This window comes from Bos indicus, chromosome 18, assembly GCF_029378745.1.
Source record: "Bos indicus isolate NIAB-ARS_2022 breed Sahiwal x Tharparkar chromosome 18, NIAB-ARS_B.indTharparkar_mat_pri_1.0, whole genome shotgun sequence".
In the NCBI taxonomy this organism is placed as follows: domain Eukaryota; kingdom Metazoa; phylum Chordata; class Mammalia; order Artiodactyla; family Bovidae; genus Bos; species Bos indicus.
Window position 1 is genome coordinate 22,218,725 of NC_091777.1, and position 18,280 is coordinate 22,237,004.

The following is an 18,280-nucleotide window of genomic DNA, read 5'->3' on the forward strand; positions in this document are numbered from 1 at the left end:
ACTACTTACGTGTGTCTTGTCACATACGAAATATGTATCTTCTTAGATATAAGGTGTCCATTTTCCTCATAGGATGTTCCTCCTCTGAATGTACTTTAATAAAAGCACAAGTATTGTATTATCTTGGTAATGTATTATATTGGCATTTACTTGTCTGTATCTCCTCTCAGAGGCCAGTTATTCATCATCCTAGTGCCTGGAAGTTGCTTCTCAATAAGTATTTGTTAGAAGAGTAAGCAGCAAAATTGTTTTATTATTTAAAGCCTCTCATATTTTTGATAAACTTTGGGTTACATAAATGTAGAAAATACTTTGCTATAGTATAATCAATCATAATGTACAAAATTCAAAGACTATCATTTCCTTCCTAATTGGAATATTACATCATAAGCAAATTTCCAGAACAGTGTTCTAAAAAACCTTGAATTATTTCTTAAGAATAAAACAGATGTACAAGCCTATAGTACATAGTGTAAATTTGGAAATGTTTACTGTTATCACAATAATTGGGAATGTATGAACTAATGTCGTATGCTTCAGGTAATTTACTTTCAATCAATTGGGCAGCAGTTTTTGTAGTTCTGAACTCTTGAAGTAATAGATTCTGTATATTCAAGAACTTATTTTAATCAATTCTAAGATGCATATTTTTTCTCCTTTTAATATCTCTGAAATTAGGATGTGTCTCAGTCACTGTCTGCCTGTTGGCTGTAAACTTAGTCATAGCTATTTATGTAGCCATCACTTCAGTTGGGCTGTGTACATTGGTACTATACATGTTTAATTATTTTAAAGGTCTCAAAAGATATACAGTTATTCGGCTTTTAAACAAAAAGTTATTGATTTTGCAGAGAGGCACAGAGTAGCACAGCATAAATTTAATATTCAGTTCAGTTGCTCAGTCGTGTCTGACTCTTTGGAACCCCATGGACTGCAGTATGCCAGGCCTCCCTGTCCATCACCAACTCCCAGAGTTTACTCAAACTCATGTCCATTGAGTCAGTGATGTCATCCAACCATCGCATCCTCTGTCGTCCCCTTCTCCTCCTGCCTTCAATCTTTCCCAGCATCAGGGTCTTTTCAAATAAGTCAGTTCTTCGCATCAAGTGGCCAAAGTATTGGAGTTTCAGCTTCAGCATCAGTCCTTCCAATGAATATTCATTTATTGAAATTCATTATTCATATATTCATTAGTGAAACAGATATTTGTTGTTGAAGAAATGACAGCAATTCTACATTTTTTTACAGAGCAACAATCAGGTGTTTTATGGACCAAAAAGTACTTCTTGGAAGAAGAAATTGTCAGATCCTTCAGAATAAGTCTACTTCTAAAAATGTTTTTTAAAAGTTACAGATAGATTATAAAATAAAGATTCAAAGTGATATAATGTCATAATTTATTTCTTCATGTTATATCAACTAATAATGTTCCTTATATTTGACAACATACTGGATTTCGTAACTTCTGTTGTATTTCTTCTTTTTCGCCTCTCGGTAAATGATCATACATCCATTACAAAAATATAGGACATTGCTTTCTCTGATTAACGGGTTAGGTATACATAGATGTTCCCTTGTCTAGTGTCTAATAGCGGAACATAAGATATGTTCCAGAGAATTGATTTAACCTACTTTTTTCTTTCTTTTTCTTTTTTTTGGCTAATGCTGTGTTCAGATTAGAGCACATAGCCCTCTGTCCATTTAGTCTCATAGTTATAAAATCTGGAAAAATAATTTCTCTTTTTCTGTATTTTACTTTTTCTAAAATTATGTATTTGTTAAAGTACTTGTATATCATTGTGATTGATAAGTCCATTTCCAGGTAAAATTAATGTAAATTTACATAGTTTTTCCTTCTCAGAAAATTTTCAAAAGTATTTTTTCATTTAAATTGTGAGCAGACATTCTCTTTAGGAAATTTATATTTTCTAATACGGACCTCCCAAAATAGAAGCTCTGGAAAAGTTTTTTAGACATTTACTAGTTTTTGAATAAACTAATATGTAGAGGAGCAAGAATCTTCATTTGGGTTCTGTATACAAGACAGTGAGGGCAGAACTCTAAATTCCCTTTTTGAAAAGGTTTGGGATAAATAATACAAGCCTGAAACAAAATTGGCAAGTAACCTATTAGATCCTTTCCACACATAAATTCTACATATGTTATGTGATGTGTCTGTGTATAAATGCTGCCATTTTTTTTCTCTTGCAATTATCATAAGACTAATTTATTGCTTAGCTTAAGCTACTGTTTGTTTTTGCCTCAGCTTGATTATCAGTACATTTTATTTTGCACAGTTTAGTAAATATAATAAGCGATAGGTATATTCCAAATGATTTAATGGTGGGAGACTTAGGGGTAGAGTGATGAATATAGCTGTTAACAAAAACGTGCTTGGTTTTGCTACATGGATGTCTGTATCACTTGGCTCTCAGGAGGCTGATCTTCCATGGTAGCTGAACAAGAGAACCATGGTAGCAATATGATACAGCATCTCCAACATACCACATGTCTGTGTTGTCTATCAGCTGACCAGATGGCGAACTTTTATCTCATTTAGGGCCAGCTATCATGACTTCATACAATTGCTCTTCTTGCTGTAATTTCATGTGTACCCTATAAAATAGTAGCTTTATCTGCTCAAGAGGTATAGAGCAAAAGATCACAACATACTTGCTAGTCTGAGAGGATCTGTTGTCAATTACCTTCAGTTCAGTCGCTCAGTCGTGTCCGACTCTTTGCAACCCCATGAATCGCGGCACGCCAGGCCTCCCTGTCCATCACCAACTCCCAGAGTTCACCCAGACTCATGTCCATCGAGTCAGTGATGCCATCCAGCCATCTCATCCTCTGTCGTCCCCTTCTCCTCCTGCCCCCAATCCCTCCCAGCATCAGAGTCTTTTCCAGTGAGTCAACTCTTCGCATGAGGTGGCCAAAGTACTGGAGTTTCAGCTTTAGCATCATTCCTTCCAAAGAAATCCCAGGGCTGACCTCCTTCAGAATGGACTGGTTGGATCTCCTTGCAATCCAAGGGACTCTCAAGAGTCTTCTCCAATACCGCAGTTCAAAAGCATCAATCCTTTGGCGCTCAGCCTTCTTCACAGTCCAACTCTCACATCCATACATGACCACAGGAAAAACCATAGCCTTGACTAGACGAACCTTTGTTGGCAAAGTAATGTCTCTGCTTTTCAATATACTATCTAGGTTGGTCATAACTTTCCTTCCAAGGAGTAAGCGTCTTTTAATTTCATGGCTGCAGTCACCATCTGCGGTGATTTTGGAGCCCCAAAAAATAAAGTCTGACACTGTTTCCACTGTTTCCCTATGTATTTCCCATGAAGTGATGGGATCAGATGCCATGATTTTCGTTTTCTGAATGCTGAGCTTTAAGCCAACTTTTTCACTCTCCACTTTCACTTTCATCAAGAGGCTCTTTAGTTCCTCTTCACTTTCTGCCATAAGGGTGGTGTCATCTGCATATCTAAGGTTATTGATATTTCTCCCAGAAATCTTGATTCCAGCTTGTGTTTCTTCCAGTCCAGCGTTTCTCATGATGTACTCTGCATATAAGTTAAATAAGCAGGGTGACAATATACAGCCTTGACGTCCTCCTTTTCCTATTTGGAACCAGTCTGTTGTTCCATGTCCAGTTCTAACTGTTGCTTCCTGACCTGCATATAGATTTCTCAAGAGGCAGATCAGGTGGTCTGGTATTCCCATCTCTTTCAGAATTTTCCACAGTTTATTGTGATCCACACAGTCAAAGGCTTTGGCATAGTCAATAAAGCAGAAATAGATGTTTTTCTGGAACTTTCTTGCCTTTTCGATGATCCAGTGGATGTTGGCAATTTGCTCTCGGGTTCCTCTGCCTTTTCTAAAACCAGCTTGAACATCTGGAAGTTCACGGTTCAGGTATTGCTGAAGCCTGGCTTGGAGAATTTTGAGCATTACTTTACTAGCGTGTGAGATGAGTGCAATTGTGCAGTAGTTTCAGCCTTCTTTGGCATTGCCTTTCTTTGGGATTGGAATGAAAACTGACCTTTTCCAGTCCTGTCGCCACTGCTGAGTTTTCCAAATTTGCTGGCATATTGAGTGCAGCACTTTGACAGTGTCATCTTTCAGGATTTGAAATAGCTCAACTGGAATTCCATCACCTCCACTAGCTCTGTTCTTAGTGATGCGTTCTAAGGCCCACTTGACTTCACATTCCAGGATATCTGGCTCTAGGTGAGTGATCACACCATCGTGATTATCTGGGTCGTGAAGATCTTTTTTGTACAGTTCTTCTGTGTATTCTTGCCATCTCTTAATATTTTCTGCTTCTGTTAGGTCCATACCATTTCTGTCCTTTATCGAGCCCGTCTTTGCATGAAATATCCCCTTGGTATCTCCAATTTTCTTGAAGAGAGCTCTAGTCTTTCCCATTCTGTTGTTTTCCTCTATTTATTTGCATTGATCGCTGAAGAAGGCTTTCTTATCTCTTCTTGCTATTCTTTGGAACTCTGCATTCAGATGCTTATATCTTTCCTTTGCTCCTTTGCTTTTTGCTTCTCTTCTTTTCACAGCTATTTGTAAGGCCTCCCCAGACAGCCATTTTGCTTTTTTGCATTTCTTTTCCATGGGGATGGTCTTGATCCCTGTCTCCTGTACAATGTCACGAACCTCATTCCATAGTTCATCAGGCACTCTATCAGATCTAGGCCCTTAAATCTATTTCTCACTTCCACTGTATAATCATAAGGGATTTGATTTAGATCATACCTGTATGGTCTAGTGGTTTTCTCTACTTTCTTCAATTTAAGTCTGAATTTTACAATAAGGAGTTCATGATCTGAGCCACAGTCAGCTCCTGGTCTTGTTTTTGCTGACTGTATAGAGCTTCTCCATCTTTGGCTGCAGAGAATATAATCAATCTGATTTTGGTGTTGACCATCTGGTGATGTCCATGTAGAGTCTTCTCTTGTGTTGTTGGAAGAGGGTGTTTGTTATGATCAGTGCATTTTCTTGGCAAAACGCTATTAGTCTTTGCCCTGCTTCATTCCGTATTCCAAGGCCAAATTTGCCTGTTACTCCAGGTGTTTCTTGACTTCCTACTTTTGCATTCCAGTCCCCTATATTGAAAAGAACATCTTTTTTGGGTGTTAGTTCTACCTTAGCACAACATAACTTTCAAGTGTAATACATAAATATTTTGTACATGCTAGAGCTGTTGGGGAGTGATGGCCATTTCATGGTATGGGAGAGTCTGACATTCCATTCTCAAGTTTGCTTTACATTCTGTCATTATAATAATGACAGAATGCATATATATGCATAGTCATGTCCCCTGTAGCAGCAACTTTTTCCCTGTAAGGAATATCACTGAGCTATTTGCCATGAATTACTATACCAAAACATAGTATACACTGAGATTGTATGTTTTTTAAATCATATATAAACTTTGTTTGTAAAACTTTAATGAATATTCATTATTAAACTTTGCTTTTGTTCTTATTTCCTAGGATTCTGACACTTCATGACATGTCATTATCCAGAGCAATAATGAACATTGACCTGTTACGGATTAGTTGTTGACCTTTGGAAATGATCCAATAATATCTACTACAGAGAAACTGAATGTACTCCATTTGGAGTGAACAGCCCAGATTATTATTGAAGTTTTCAAGATGACAGATCCCATGATGGACTTTTTTGATGATGCCAATCTGTTTGGTGAGACCTTAGAAGGTTTGCCAGATGATGCATTTGTACAACCAGGACCTGTTTCACTAGTTGATGAATTGAACTTGGGTGCAGAATTTGAACCTTTGCACATAGACTCACTGAATCATGTTCAAGGTACTCCAACACATCAGAAGATGACTGATTATGAACAGTTAAATCAGTTTGATTCAATGAAATTTCACCAAGTTAATCAGTCTTTTGGTAGCCCAGCTGAACATGTGTTATCGCCACACTCTCAGTTTAATTGTTCTCCAATCCACCCCCAGAACCAGCCCAACGGTTTGTTTCCAGATGTAGCAGATGGCAGTCCTATGTGGGGCCATCAGACAGCTACTAGCATTTCAAATCAAAATGGGTCTCCTTTTCACCAACCAGGACATTCTCACTCTATGCATCAAACTAAAAGCTTTGTGGCACACCATGACTTTGCCTTATTTCAGGCCAATGAACAACAAACACAGTGCACTTCGCTACGCTCACAACAAAACAGAAATAATCTTAACCCAGGGCAAAATTCTCTTAGTCAGTCTAAAACTTTTATGGATGTTAATGTTTCTGGTCCACACAGAGTCAGTGTTAACCATCCACCACAAATGAATAATGCATCTACTTCACAACAGTCCCTTTCGATGCAGCAATTTTCCCAAACATCAAACCCTTCAGTACACTTCCTCAAGTGTAGCAGTCACCAAGAAGGTAATTTTAATGGACCTTCTCCAAATATGACTTCTTGTTCTGTCAGTAATTCACAGCAGTTTTCTTCACATTATTCCTTTTCCAGTAATCATGTGTCACCAAATAGTCTTCTTCAACCCTCTGCAGTTCTTGCACCTAATCATACAAATCAGACTTTATCTGATTTTACTGGGAGTAATTCCTTTTCACCTCATAGGGGAATCAAGCAAGAATCGACTCAGCATATGCTAAATCCTAATACATCACTGAATTCAAATAACTTCCAAATGTTGCATTCATCACATCCTCAGGGTAATTACAATTCAAAATTATCTCCTGTGCACATGAACTTCCCGGATCCTGTTGACTCAGGAACTCAAATGGGCCATTTCAGTGATCATGTAGAAACTAATGGCTTTTCATCTTTGGAAGAGAATTTACTTCATCAAGTGGAATCTCAAACTGAGCCATTCACAGGACTTGACCCAGAAGACCTCCTTCAAGAAGGTCTCCTTCCCCAGTTTGATGAGTCAGCATTTGGGCAAGATAATTCAAGTCATGTTTTAGATCATGACCTTGATCGGCAATTTACTTCACATCTTGTAACACGGCCTTCTGATATGGTTCAAACTCAGTTGCACAATCAGGCTCGGAGTTGGCATTCATCACTTTCTAATCATCAGCATTTACATGATAGAAATCGCCTGTGTTTACAGCGACAGGTATGTAACTCTTATTTTGGTTTGGGGTAGCGTGGGGGTTTTACTCACTGAGTTTATTTCACATGAGACATACTCAGAATTTCTCAAACTCAATAATTTTGTCAGGTGAATGTGCATATTTTGACGTAGATTTATAGTGTTTCAATAGTCTTATATGTGAAAGACCTTCATTGATTTGCTCAAAGCCATAAACTTCTATTATTTAGATTTTTAAAAAATATATATCTTTTATAAGATACTAAGATATCTTTTGTAACTTTCAGTTATGATTGCCTTTGACAGAAAGATTTATTATCAAAACCAAAAAATAACCATAATTAAAAGAAAATAGATTGGGAATGTTTTATTGCCAATATAATGGACATAGAGTTAATATTCCTATAAAAATAATTTGATAATTTGATGAGATCTCATTAGTTGATAATTAAATAAAATGTAAAAGCTGAAATTCACAAAAGAAGTCAGTAAACGACATTCAGAATGATATGCAACTTTAATAATAATTCAGTTGCAGTGTGGTTCATTTTTATCTATTAGAAAAATTTTTTAAATTTGATGCTTAATTTATGCAAATTTATGGTGAAATTGGAATTCACATAGTTTTGTAATTGATACAGATATTTTGGAAAGCAATTTGGTGGCACGTGGCATATTTGGGTATAAAAACTTTATTACAATAACCCAAATATGGCAAAAGTAATATACCCAAAGATATTTCTCTTGCTGTATCTAAGAGGGAAAATTGGAAACAGCACAATTTATTATCATATCTATATTGGATGAACTGTTGTAGGCATTAAAAAGACTTTGAAGACTGATAATATGTTAATAATGGTGGAAAAGCATAATTCAAAATTAAGATCCCAGTAAAGTGGTTAAGAGAACAGGCTCTGGTACCACACTACTTGGGTTAGAATCTTGTTCATGTTACTTATTAAGTGTTAATAATTTCGGTGCATCTCATTTGCTTCATCTTTAAATATGGGATAATAATAGGGCTTTGATAAGAATGAATCGAGTTATAATATGTAAAGTGCTTAAAACTGTGCCTGGCATATAATACATGTTTAGCATATAATAAGCACTTAACAAATGTTTTTATAACTATACTTTTTTCATAGCAGTTTGGAAATATACTTAAGAAAAATACTAAAAGGAAATAGGTTGTTTTAGGGTAGCACAATTGCTTTTCTTGCCTTTGTTTTTTTTATAGTTTTTGTCATATGAATGTATTACTTTAAAATTCTTTTGGTATATTTAATGTAGTATTTTATCAGCTTTCTGAAAGTTTGTTGTTAAAGATTTATAAAATTGCTTTAATACTTTGCTTACTGTGAGATTTGGTAGACAATGAAATACAGCATGGTTCTTGAAATTAAGTATTTACAGACCATTTTTTTATTTCAAAACTTTGAAGTATCTGAAAAGGATAAAATCTTTTGCTTCGTGGGTCATGATGTTTTTAGTACAGCATTTGAATTATCTAAATAGATTTAAAATACTTAAAAGCAACTTGTAAATTCTCTTTCTATCTTTTTGTTGCCTGAATATATTATGATTTTGCTCCCTCTACTGGAAGAGGGTCAAGCATCTTGGACCTTGGGGAAAAACTACTGATCAAACCCAGGATCATCTATTCACTTTTAATGTATATTTCTGACTAGTTTGACTAATTAATTTGTCCAGCATATAATTGAAGTTATTAAATCTGAAATTTATTAACTTATTTCCTTATTTTTTCTAAGGATTTTTTTTAAATTCATGTTTTCCTAAACATGTTCTACTGACTTTAAAAAGAAGACTCTTCTTCTATAGATTTGAAATGAATGGAGAATAATTATAAATATCTAAAATAGTCCCCAATACTAATATTTAGATATTAGTACTAAATCTAATACTAATACTCAACCTTAATGCTATCTGAGAGAAATTCTTTTCACACCAGTTCATCAGCCTTTAATAAATCATCTCATCTACACTGATACATTCATAAGGCTTTATTTAAATCTACTCATCTTCTTGTTTCAGCGTTTGTTTCATTTTGCTAACTTCTTATTCTTTTTGTTACATGTTTAAAAACTGATAAAGGGCAAATGTTTTTGAATACTTACTGATTTACTGCAAGTCTGTTCTCAAGTTTCCTATTACTTCTTTGTGTTAAGACTTAGAGTTGTGAGTTTCTGATTGTGGGGGTGGAGAGAAGAGATGGATTGGTAGAGAAGATAGGAGATTATAATATGGTTAATAAGGATTGGATATAGATTTTTTTTTTTTTTGGATATAGATTTTATATGTATAGAATTATGTCAGATATCCCAATATGTGAAATCAAACTATTCAGTATGTTTAATTTATGATAAATTTTGGCAGAGCATATGTAAGTCTTTTATCAGAATTTTTTGGCATTTTCTGAACGATAATGGTTACTACATAGCCAAAATGTTGTATTATTACAGTTTTCCCCAAGTTCTATGAAAAGAAATTTTTTCTTAGGTTTTTTTTTTTTTTCTAAGTCTCTTGCTTAAATGCAATAATTTCATTTCAGACTAAATTAGCATTATTAATTATGTGTATAGAAGTTAACAGATTAAAAACTAAGAAAGTGGCATAATTTTTGTTTTATTAGAATTTTTAAAAGGACACATATTGTTATAGCCAAAACAAGATATGAATTAATCTGTCGTTGGAAAACTCATGGATGGCACTCTATAATTTTAGAAAGCTTCACTGAGAATATTAAGTATGTAAAGAATATCTGTAAGCCTTGTGTTTTCTTATTCCCCAATTGAGGTGGAGTATTTGTGGATACAATTTCAAAATCCTAGAATCTGTGTCAGTCATTAAAAACTGAATATTGCTGAGAAAATTTCTTTTATAATTGACTCTAGAATTTTACCATTTAAAAAAGAGAAAAGAAAAAAAGTGAGGTGCTACAGGAAGCATTTCTAAATGTAAATACAAAACATAATAGAGAAAATACTAACTTATTTTCATCTCTGGTTGTTAGAGCAGAGGAATATTGAGAGAATAATACCATAAAAATTTCCTAGCTCTTTTATGATAAATACTGCTCTTTAGTGACATAGAATCTTTCATTTTTGTCTGATTATTTGTTAAGTGGGAACACTGTATGGAGCACTGTGTGATCTTTCAATGTTTGTAAATTAAATTTACTGTAAAAGTTCTATAGCAGTGAAAGATATGTGGGATAGCTAAAATAGCTATCAGCATAGGAAATAGAATTTTAGGATGTATGTAATTGTACATAATTCCTTTTTGGCTTTTGTATTCTGATGAATTTATAACTTTATTTACTACCTTGAATTTTTTTTTAAAATTTTCCCTGAAGGTAGGGAAACCTGCCTTTTTTATAAGCTTTAAAAAAACTTAGAGAAAGATTTGAACAGCTTCTGTAAGGCACATTTTAAAATACTGGATTTGGGGGAATTCCCCAGTGGTCCATACTCTGCACTTTTCACTGCCAAGGGCCTGGGTTCATCTCTGATTGAGAAACTAAGATCCCACAGGCCACACAGTGTAGCCAAATAAATAAATAAGAAAATATTGGGCTTCTTTTCTGACAAAAAACTTAATACATAATTATTATTTAAAAATTGAACAACATAGAAAACAGATGAAAAATAAGTTACTTGTAATATCACTATGAGAAGATACCATTGTTGACATTCTGTAAGTTTCCAATGAGATCAGCTGTCTGTCTCTTCCCTATGTATTTTTGCATTTTTAAGAACAAAGTTGGGATCATATAGTTTATGCTGTTTGGCAAATTGCTTTTTTGTAGTTATTATTATTGTAACAAATTATTGTTACATTTTGCAACAAATTAATATGTTGCAGGCATTTTTTCATGTCCTAAAATATTTTTCTGAAAATGATTTTAAATGGCTAAAAGTTTGCCATCTTAAGTTTGCTAAGGGTGCTGAGTGCTAAGTCACTTCAGTTGTGTCCACCTCTTTGTGACCCTGGGGACTGTAGCCCGCCAGGCTCCCTTATCCATGGGTTTCTCCAGGCAAAAATACTGAAGTGAGTTGCCATTCCCTTCTCCAGGGGGGTCTTCCTGACCCAGGGATTGCACCTGTGTCTCTTATGTCTCCTGCCTTCACTGGCCAGCCGGTTCTTTACCACTAGCACCTGGGAAGCCCAAGGTTGCTAAAATGCGATATAAAAGTAAAGCTGTTATTGAGATCTGGGAAAAATCTGAGTCAAGGTAATTAAAATATTTTATATTTTTGTTGTATTTATTACTATAATAGTTCAATTTGAAGTAGGTATGTGATAATAAGCAAAAATTAGAATATGCCCTATGATAGAGCCTTATGTTTGTGCCAACACCGTTCTAAATACTTAATATATGTTATTAACACATTGATCCTCCACAGCAGTCCTTTTATTTGGAGTTAGTTAACTCCTCCAGTTTCCATTTGAGGAAACTGAGGTACAGAAAAGTTAAGTAATATACCCAAAGTCACACCTGACTAGATTCAAATCAGATTTAGCTCCATTATATATGGTCTTAACTACTTTCACTTTCCTTCAGAGTATATTAATGCAGTGTGATGTTTACCAATAATACACTAAGTGATTCCTCCCTTCTCACCCTGCCCCTCCCCCAACCCCTTCAGAAATATACCTTACTGATGAAATAAAAACTTGCTTTAGAGTCTTTAAGTGAAGGCCATTCATCTCATGTATTCTGGCAATATTGACAGATAGTTTATCTGTTACCAGAGGGAAAGACAACCCCAAAACAAAGAACAAAAGTAAAGTGAAATAGCTATTGCTTCCAAAAGTGTTTTGACTTTTTAAAGAATAAGACTGTGTTTTAGATGATAATAACAAATGCCCTAAAGGTAAACCTCATAATTACCTTCAAATATTTGAAGAACCTTAGAGGCTAGAATTGCATCTACCAAGTGGAAGTCACAGAAAAGTAGATTAGTATAAGGAAGTTTGAAGTAAAACACTTGCACTGAAAGCCAGGAGGTGGAAAATGGACTAAATTGGTAGGTTCTTTTCAGCTATTCTGTGGTTGTAATTTTGAGTTTCTTAGTGAGATGTATTATTCATATTGCCTGTTTAGCTCCTGAGTGGCAATTACAAATAATGAAGAAAGGTAAAGATATGTGACAAGTTACCTGCTATCCAGGAATACCTGGGAATTATTTATCACAGATGGGTAAATTTTCCAGATAGTGGAAGTATGTTCTATTAAGCTTTAAAACCTTTAATTATATGGCTTTCTCCCAACCCCCACCCCAAGAGTGATGGTAATGGTGGTAGAATGATCAGTTAAGAAAAGATGAAAAAACTCTTAAAGTTTTATAGGGAGGTCCTATATGTTCAAATTTGTAATGATTATTGTTACACCTCCAGGAATCACCCTCACTTAAGTAAGGATTTTAGATATTTGAAAGTTATCTTAGAAGCACAACTAATTTTTCCTGTAAATGAAATTACTATTAAAAAACAAAGCGGAAAACTTCCTAAAACTGAATGTAAATCTAAAGCAAGAAATTTGCTATACTTTGCTCAAAGCCATTGAGTTCCGAGGATCCTGAGGTCTTTGCTAGTTATTTTTGGTTTGGGGTTTTGTTAATAGTGGTAACTTTTCCTACATCAAAAAGCCAACATATAATGAGTAATTTCAAAATTTGTCATTCCATTTATGTCCCAGACAAAAGAAGAGAAAAAAATGACCTAACTAGTATTTAGATTGTTTTATTGAATAATTTAAATTCTTATAAAGTAACATCCCTCTATTTATCAAAATTTATTTGCATCTTTATACATTTGGTATGCTATTGCTTATAAGAAGTTGCAAAATTCTTAGTTGTCTAAGCTAATACACAAAATAGAATTCTGTGAAGGAATTTCCTGTTCAGTTGGTTTTTGTTTTTTCAGATAAAGTGGACTAAGTTTTTTCGTTTTGACATTTCTGTTGAATCTTCTAGATTAAAATGTTCTGTTTGGACTGGAAATTTGTGTAATATTAGCTACTTCTGAAATATCTTAATTATTAAACTGTGTATTATATTGTATTAGAGGGATTGAGTTCTGCACTGAGTAATGACATTCTAGTTGTTAACAGTAGCTTTAAGGCTGTTGACTTCTAACTTGCATACTTAAGGGTGAGAGGTGAACAGGAAGTGAATTCCAGGGGTGGGGAAGAGGCGGCAGTTGGTGAGAAATTTGTGGATTTGTGCAGTGTGTGAAGAGTATGAGATTCAAGCCAAACTTCAAAGTAGGTCTAACAGAGTTTATTGTATTCAGTTTTTTTGCTTTTGTGTTTTACTCTTTCTTGCTATTTTTTTAAATGAAAGTGCAGTTGATCATATAAGTTACAGCTATAGCATTGTAGTTAATTTTATTGAGGTGCATTCCCAAATGCCTTAGAACTACTCAGTCATTTATCCTTATTAATGTCTGAAATTGAAAAAATTGTGTTTGGGGCTACTGAACCATCAAACTTTATTCCTGTTATGATAATATGAATACTTTGGAATATTTAAATATGAGAGATCAGGTTTCTTTATTTGGATAGTTGGACTGAAATGATTTTAAACTACTGAAATATTTTAATGCAATATGCTATCAATAATACATGGAAGGAGATGGTAAGCACACAGGAAGCTTAGACTGCAGTTTTCAGTTAAATAAAATCTGGTAATTTACTATAGGCAACTATGCAAATAATAACTTGCACATTTATTATGCAAATAATACCTTACAAATTATGAAAGGAGGGTAGTCTTTTTTGTATTGACGTTTTATATTATTTGCAATATTATATTCATTTCAGGTATACAACATAGTGATTCAATATTTTTATGGATTATATTGCATTTAAAGTTATTATGAGGTAATAAGGGCTAAGAGCCAATCTTTAAGCAAAGTTTTTTGCTAGATTAATGTACACTTGTGTACCTGAAGAGTTTATGTTGAACATTTCCTAGAATTATAGAATTTTAGAGCTGGATAATATTTCACCCTATCCTAATACAAAAAGCAAAAACAGGTCATTTTGCTTGCTGTCATACAACTGGCTAACATTCCTTCTTATAGTTTAAACGCTATAGTATTTAAGCGTGATCAGAAATGAGAATGGCCAGGCATTTAAAATTAATGTGTTATAAGTATTGATATTTTTTGAGTTGCTCAGTTTTGTTTTTGTGTGGGATTTTTTTTGTATATCTTTCAATGTATTTTAAGTTTTTAACCATACTTCTAGTGTTAAAAAATGCACACTTATTGTATCTGTCAAATATAGATATAAACTGTGTATGTGTGAATGACTGAATTTTGTGTAACATCCGTGTTTTAGAAATGTTGCATTTTTGCTGCTTCTGTTTGTTCAGCATTTATTAGGTATCTACCAGGTGTAAGATGGAGAAGGTGATGGCACCCCACTCCAGTACTCTTGCCTGAAAAATCCCATGGACAGAGGAGCCTGGTAGGCTGCAGTCCATGGGGTCGCTAAGAGTCAGACACAACTGAACGACTTCACTTTCACTTTTCACTTTCATGCATTGGAGAAGGAAATGGCAACCCACTCCAGTGTTGTTGCTTGGAGAATCCCAGGGACGAGGGAGCTTGGTGGGCTGCCGTCTATGGGGTTGCACAGAGTCGGATACTACTGAAGCGACTTGGCAGCAGCAGCAGCAGCAGCAGCAGCAGCAGGTGTAAGAGATTGTGCTGGGCACTGAGGTTGCAAAAATGAACCAGATATGGTCCTTTGCCTTTGAACAACTCAAACTGAAAATTAAGTCATACTTTCCCATTGATCTGTATTGTAATTTCAGAGGTGTTCTCTTTTCAGTTGTGATTCAGTTGACAGGTTTCTATCACTCCTTAGCTCTCCAACTAAGTGATTTTGAATGAGTGATAATTATAAACAATTCATTTCCTTGATCCATCCTATTTAAAGAAGGTATTCCTCTGAGTTTCTAAGATTAACTCTTTGTTACAGGACATTTTGTCATTCTGTATCTACTTGATCCTTTGTATGCGTTTATATCCGTATTATAATGCATGTACATATAATATCCAACTGCTCTTGTAAATGGCAGAGTCAAGAAAGCAGGCCCTTTTCTTTTGAGCTTCTAATCTGTTTAATTTTATTACAAACTATTATGTTACAGAACTGTTTTAAAAAAAACTATGTGATTCAACTTTTAGCACTACTTTTTTTTTTTTTATGTCAAAAGAGACATAAGTAATTACTGAGAGATACATTATACTTAAAAGATTACATTGCTAGATAAATTTCCTAGGATTTTTTCCCTCTAAATACCTCAAATGAAAGTAAGACTTTCAGAAGTAATTTTTAAAAATTAATGTGGTAAATAAACATTGAATTTAATTAGAAATAGAAATAATAAAACATTTGCATAATATTTTAAGTGGTTTACTTACATTGTTTGAATTTTTTAGTAATAACCTGAGGTATATATAAGTTGGTATTATTTCTCAGAGTTTATAGATTAAGTACTTGAGGTATCAAGAGGGAAAGTAACCTATCTAAAAATCTTTAAATTCATTGTGTTTTTTACCACATCAACTCATAAGAGCATAAACAACAAATATATTCATTGAGCACCTGGTGTTTATATATCAGGTACTGTGCTGGGTACTGACATTACAAATACAAAGAGACCTCTAAGGCTACGCTTGCAAATCTGTATTTTTGTTATATTGCAAGAATAAAGATGACTTTCAGTAAACTTAAGCAATATTAGAAATATGAATATTATGAATTTTTAAACTGTTTATATTTATAGTAATATTTACTTTTCCTGACTTTTTATTTAGGAAAAAAATAAAGTCAACTTAGGAGTTGAAAGGATAATATAGTGGACATCCATGTACCATCACATAGACTCACTAGTTTTTTGCTTGTCTCATTTGTCTTCTTACTCTGTTTTCATTTTAAATAAAAGTTACTTTTCCTATGTAATAAAACTTATCGTCAATAACAATATCATATGACCAAAATTCAGATACCTTTTAATTATCCTAGTAATTTTTATAGATGTTTATTTTAAAATACAGGATCCAGTCAAAGATCAGGCATTGCATTTAGTTATGTCTTGTTAATATTCTGTATCCTAATACAGGGGTTTTCATGCCTTTTTGTTTTCTTTTCCAATGTCATCATTTTTTAAAAAAGTCTAGACCCTGTCTGTTTTTATCTAATTGTTTCTTCATACTTCAAATTAAACATTTCTTGGTGAGGGTGCCACATAGATGTACTTCTCTTGGGTCACATTAGGTCATATTAGGAGTTTGTCTCATTAATGGTGATGCTAAGTTTTATCACCTATTAAAATTACCTTCAGACTTCCCTGGTGGCTCAGACGGTAAAGCGTCTGTCTGTAATGCGAGAGACTTGGGTTCAATGCCTGGGTCAGGAAGATTCCCTGGAGAAGGAAATGGCAACCCATTCCAGTACTCTTGCCCAGAAAATCCCATGGAGGAGGGGCCTGATGTCCATGGGATTGCAAAGAGTCAGACACAACCGAGTGACTACACTTTGTTTCTTTCTAAAATTACCTTCACTCCTTTTTAATTAGTAAGTGGGATTTGGCTATAAAGAGTTGGATCCATAGGTTAAAAAACACTGAATATGTTATAGTCATTTGCCCTTATTCTTTTTGAATATTTGCCAGTGGGAATCTTTGCAAGCCAACCCTGTGCCCTTCTAATGTGTCCTCTTTCTTCTCTAAATACTTCTACTTTCTGGTGTAAGAAGATGTATTTAATTGCTTTGCCTCAGACCTGGAATCAGCCATTTCTTTAAGGAGCTCATTTGCTTTGCTTATACTATGCAATGTAATGGATCTGAGTACTATTTGTAATTTCTTAGTTGGGTTTTTGTGTTAGAACCTTGAGATCCAGAAATTTTTGATTCACTTTCATAAGTACTTTGTCACCATCTAGTATTTCATGTGGTGCTATGTTATGTACGAAATAAAATGTAGTCCTTGCTTGGTATTTGATTTAGGTTAAACTCATGTTGAACAGAGGGGTTTGAGTTTTCTTTTTATAAGGTAGATAGAAATTTTTGAGAGCATACTATATGCTAAGCACTAATATAGTTGTAGTTCTGACAGCTTTGTTTATAAGACATTCATTTGTTTATGAATTCAGTAAATATATTCTGAACACCTGTCATATGAACAAAGTTAGTGGAGGTGATGGAATTCCAGCTGAGCTATTTAAAATCCTAAAAGATTATGCTGTTTAAGTGTGGCACTCAATATGCCAGCAAATTTGGAAAACTTAGCAGTGGCCACAGGACTGAAAAAGTTTTCATTCCAATCCCAAAGAAGGACAATGCCAAAGAATGTTCAAACTACTGCACAACTACACTCATTTCACATGTTAGCAACGTAATGCCCAAATCTTTCAAGCTAGGCTTCAACACTACTTGAATTGAGAACTTCCAGATGGACCTGCTGCATTTAGAAAAGGTAGAGGAAACAGAGATCAAACTACCAATATCTGTTGGAACATACAGAAAGCAAGGGAATTCCAGAAAAACATCTACTTTTGCTTCATTGACTATGCTAAAGCCTTTGACTGTGTCGATCACAACAAACTGTGGAAAATTCCTAAAGAGATGGGAATACCAGACCACCTTACTTGCCTCCTGAGAAACCCATATGCAGGTCAAGAAGCAACATTTAGAACCGGACGTGGAACAATGAACTGGTTCCAAATTGGGAAAGAAGAACTTCAAGGCTGTATACAGTCACCCTGCTTGTTTAAATTCTATGCAGAGTACATCATGTGAAATCCCAGGCTGAATGAAGTTCAAACTGGAATCAAGATTGCCAGGAGAAATATCAGTAACCTCAATATGCAGATGACAACACCCTAATGGCAGAAAGTGACAAGAAACTAAAGAGCCTCTTGATAAAGGTGATGGGGGAGAGTGAAAAATCTGGCTTAAAACTCAACGTTCAAAAAATGAAGATCATAGCATCTGGTCCTGTCACTTCATGACAAATAGTCGGGGAAGTGGAAACAGTGACAGACTTTATTTTCTTGGGCTCCAGAATCACTGAAGGTGGTGACTGCAAGCATGAAATTAAAAGATACTTTCTCCTTGGAAGAAAAACTATGACAAACCTCTT

At 34.5% G+C, this 18,280-nt stretch overlaps 1 protein-coding gene across 12 annotated transcripts in view; it reads left to right on the forward strand.

Moving 5' to 3' along the window:
• Positions 1-18,280, forward strand: part of CHD9 (chromodomain helicase DNA binding protein 9) — a 226,170-nt gene that overhangs the window by 87,109 nt on the left and 120,781 nt on the right. For 10 of the 12 annotated variants that reach the window (XM_019978873.2, XM_070770560.1, XM_070770559.1 and 7 more), the window contains exon 2: positions 5,505-7,124. In XM_019978873.2, the coding sequence (XP_019834432.2) occupies positions 5,670-7,124 (1,455 nt within the window). In that variant the 5' untranslated portion in view covers positions 5,505-5,669. Of the gene's footprint in view, positions 1-5,504; positions 7,125-18,280 lie in introns of those variants that run through there. The other 2 variants (XM_019978879.2, XM_070770569.1) reach the window with 1 other exon arrangement.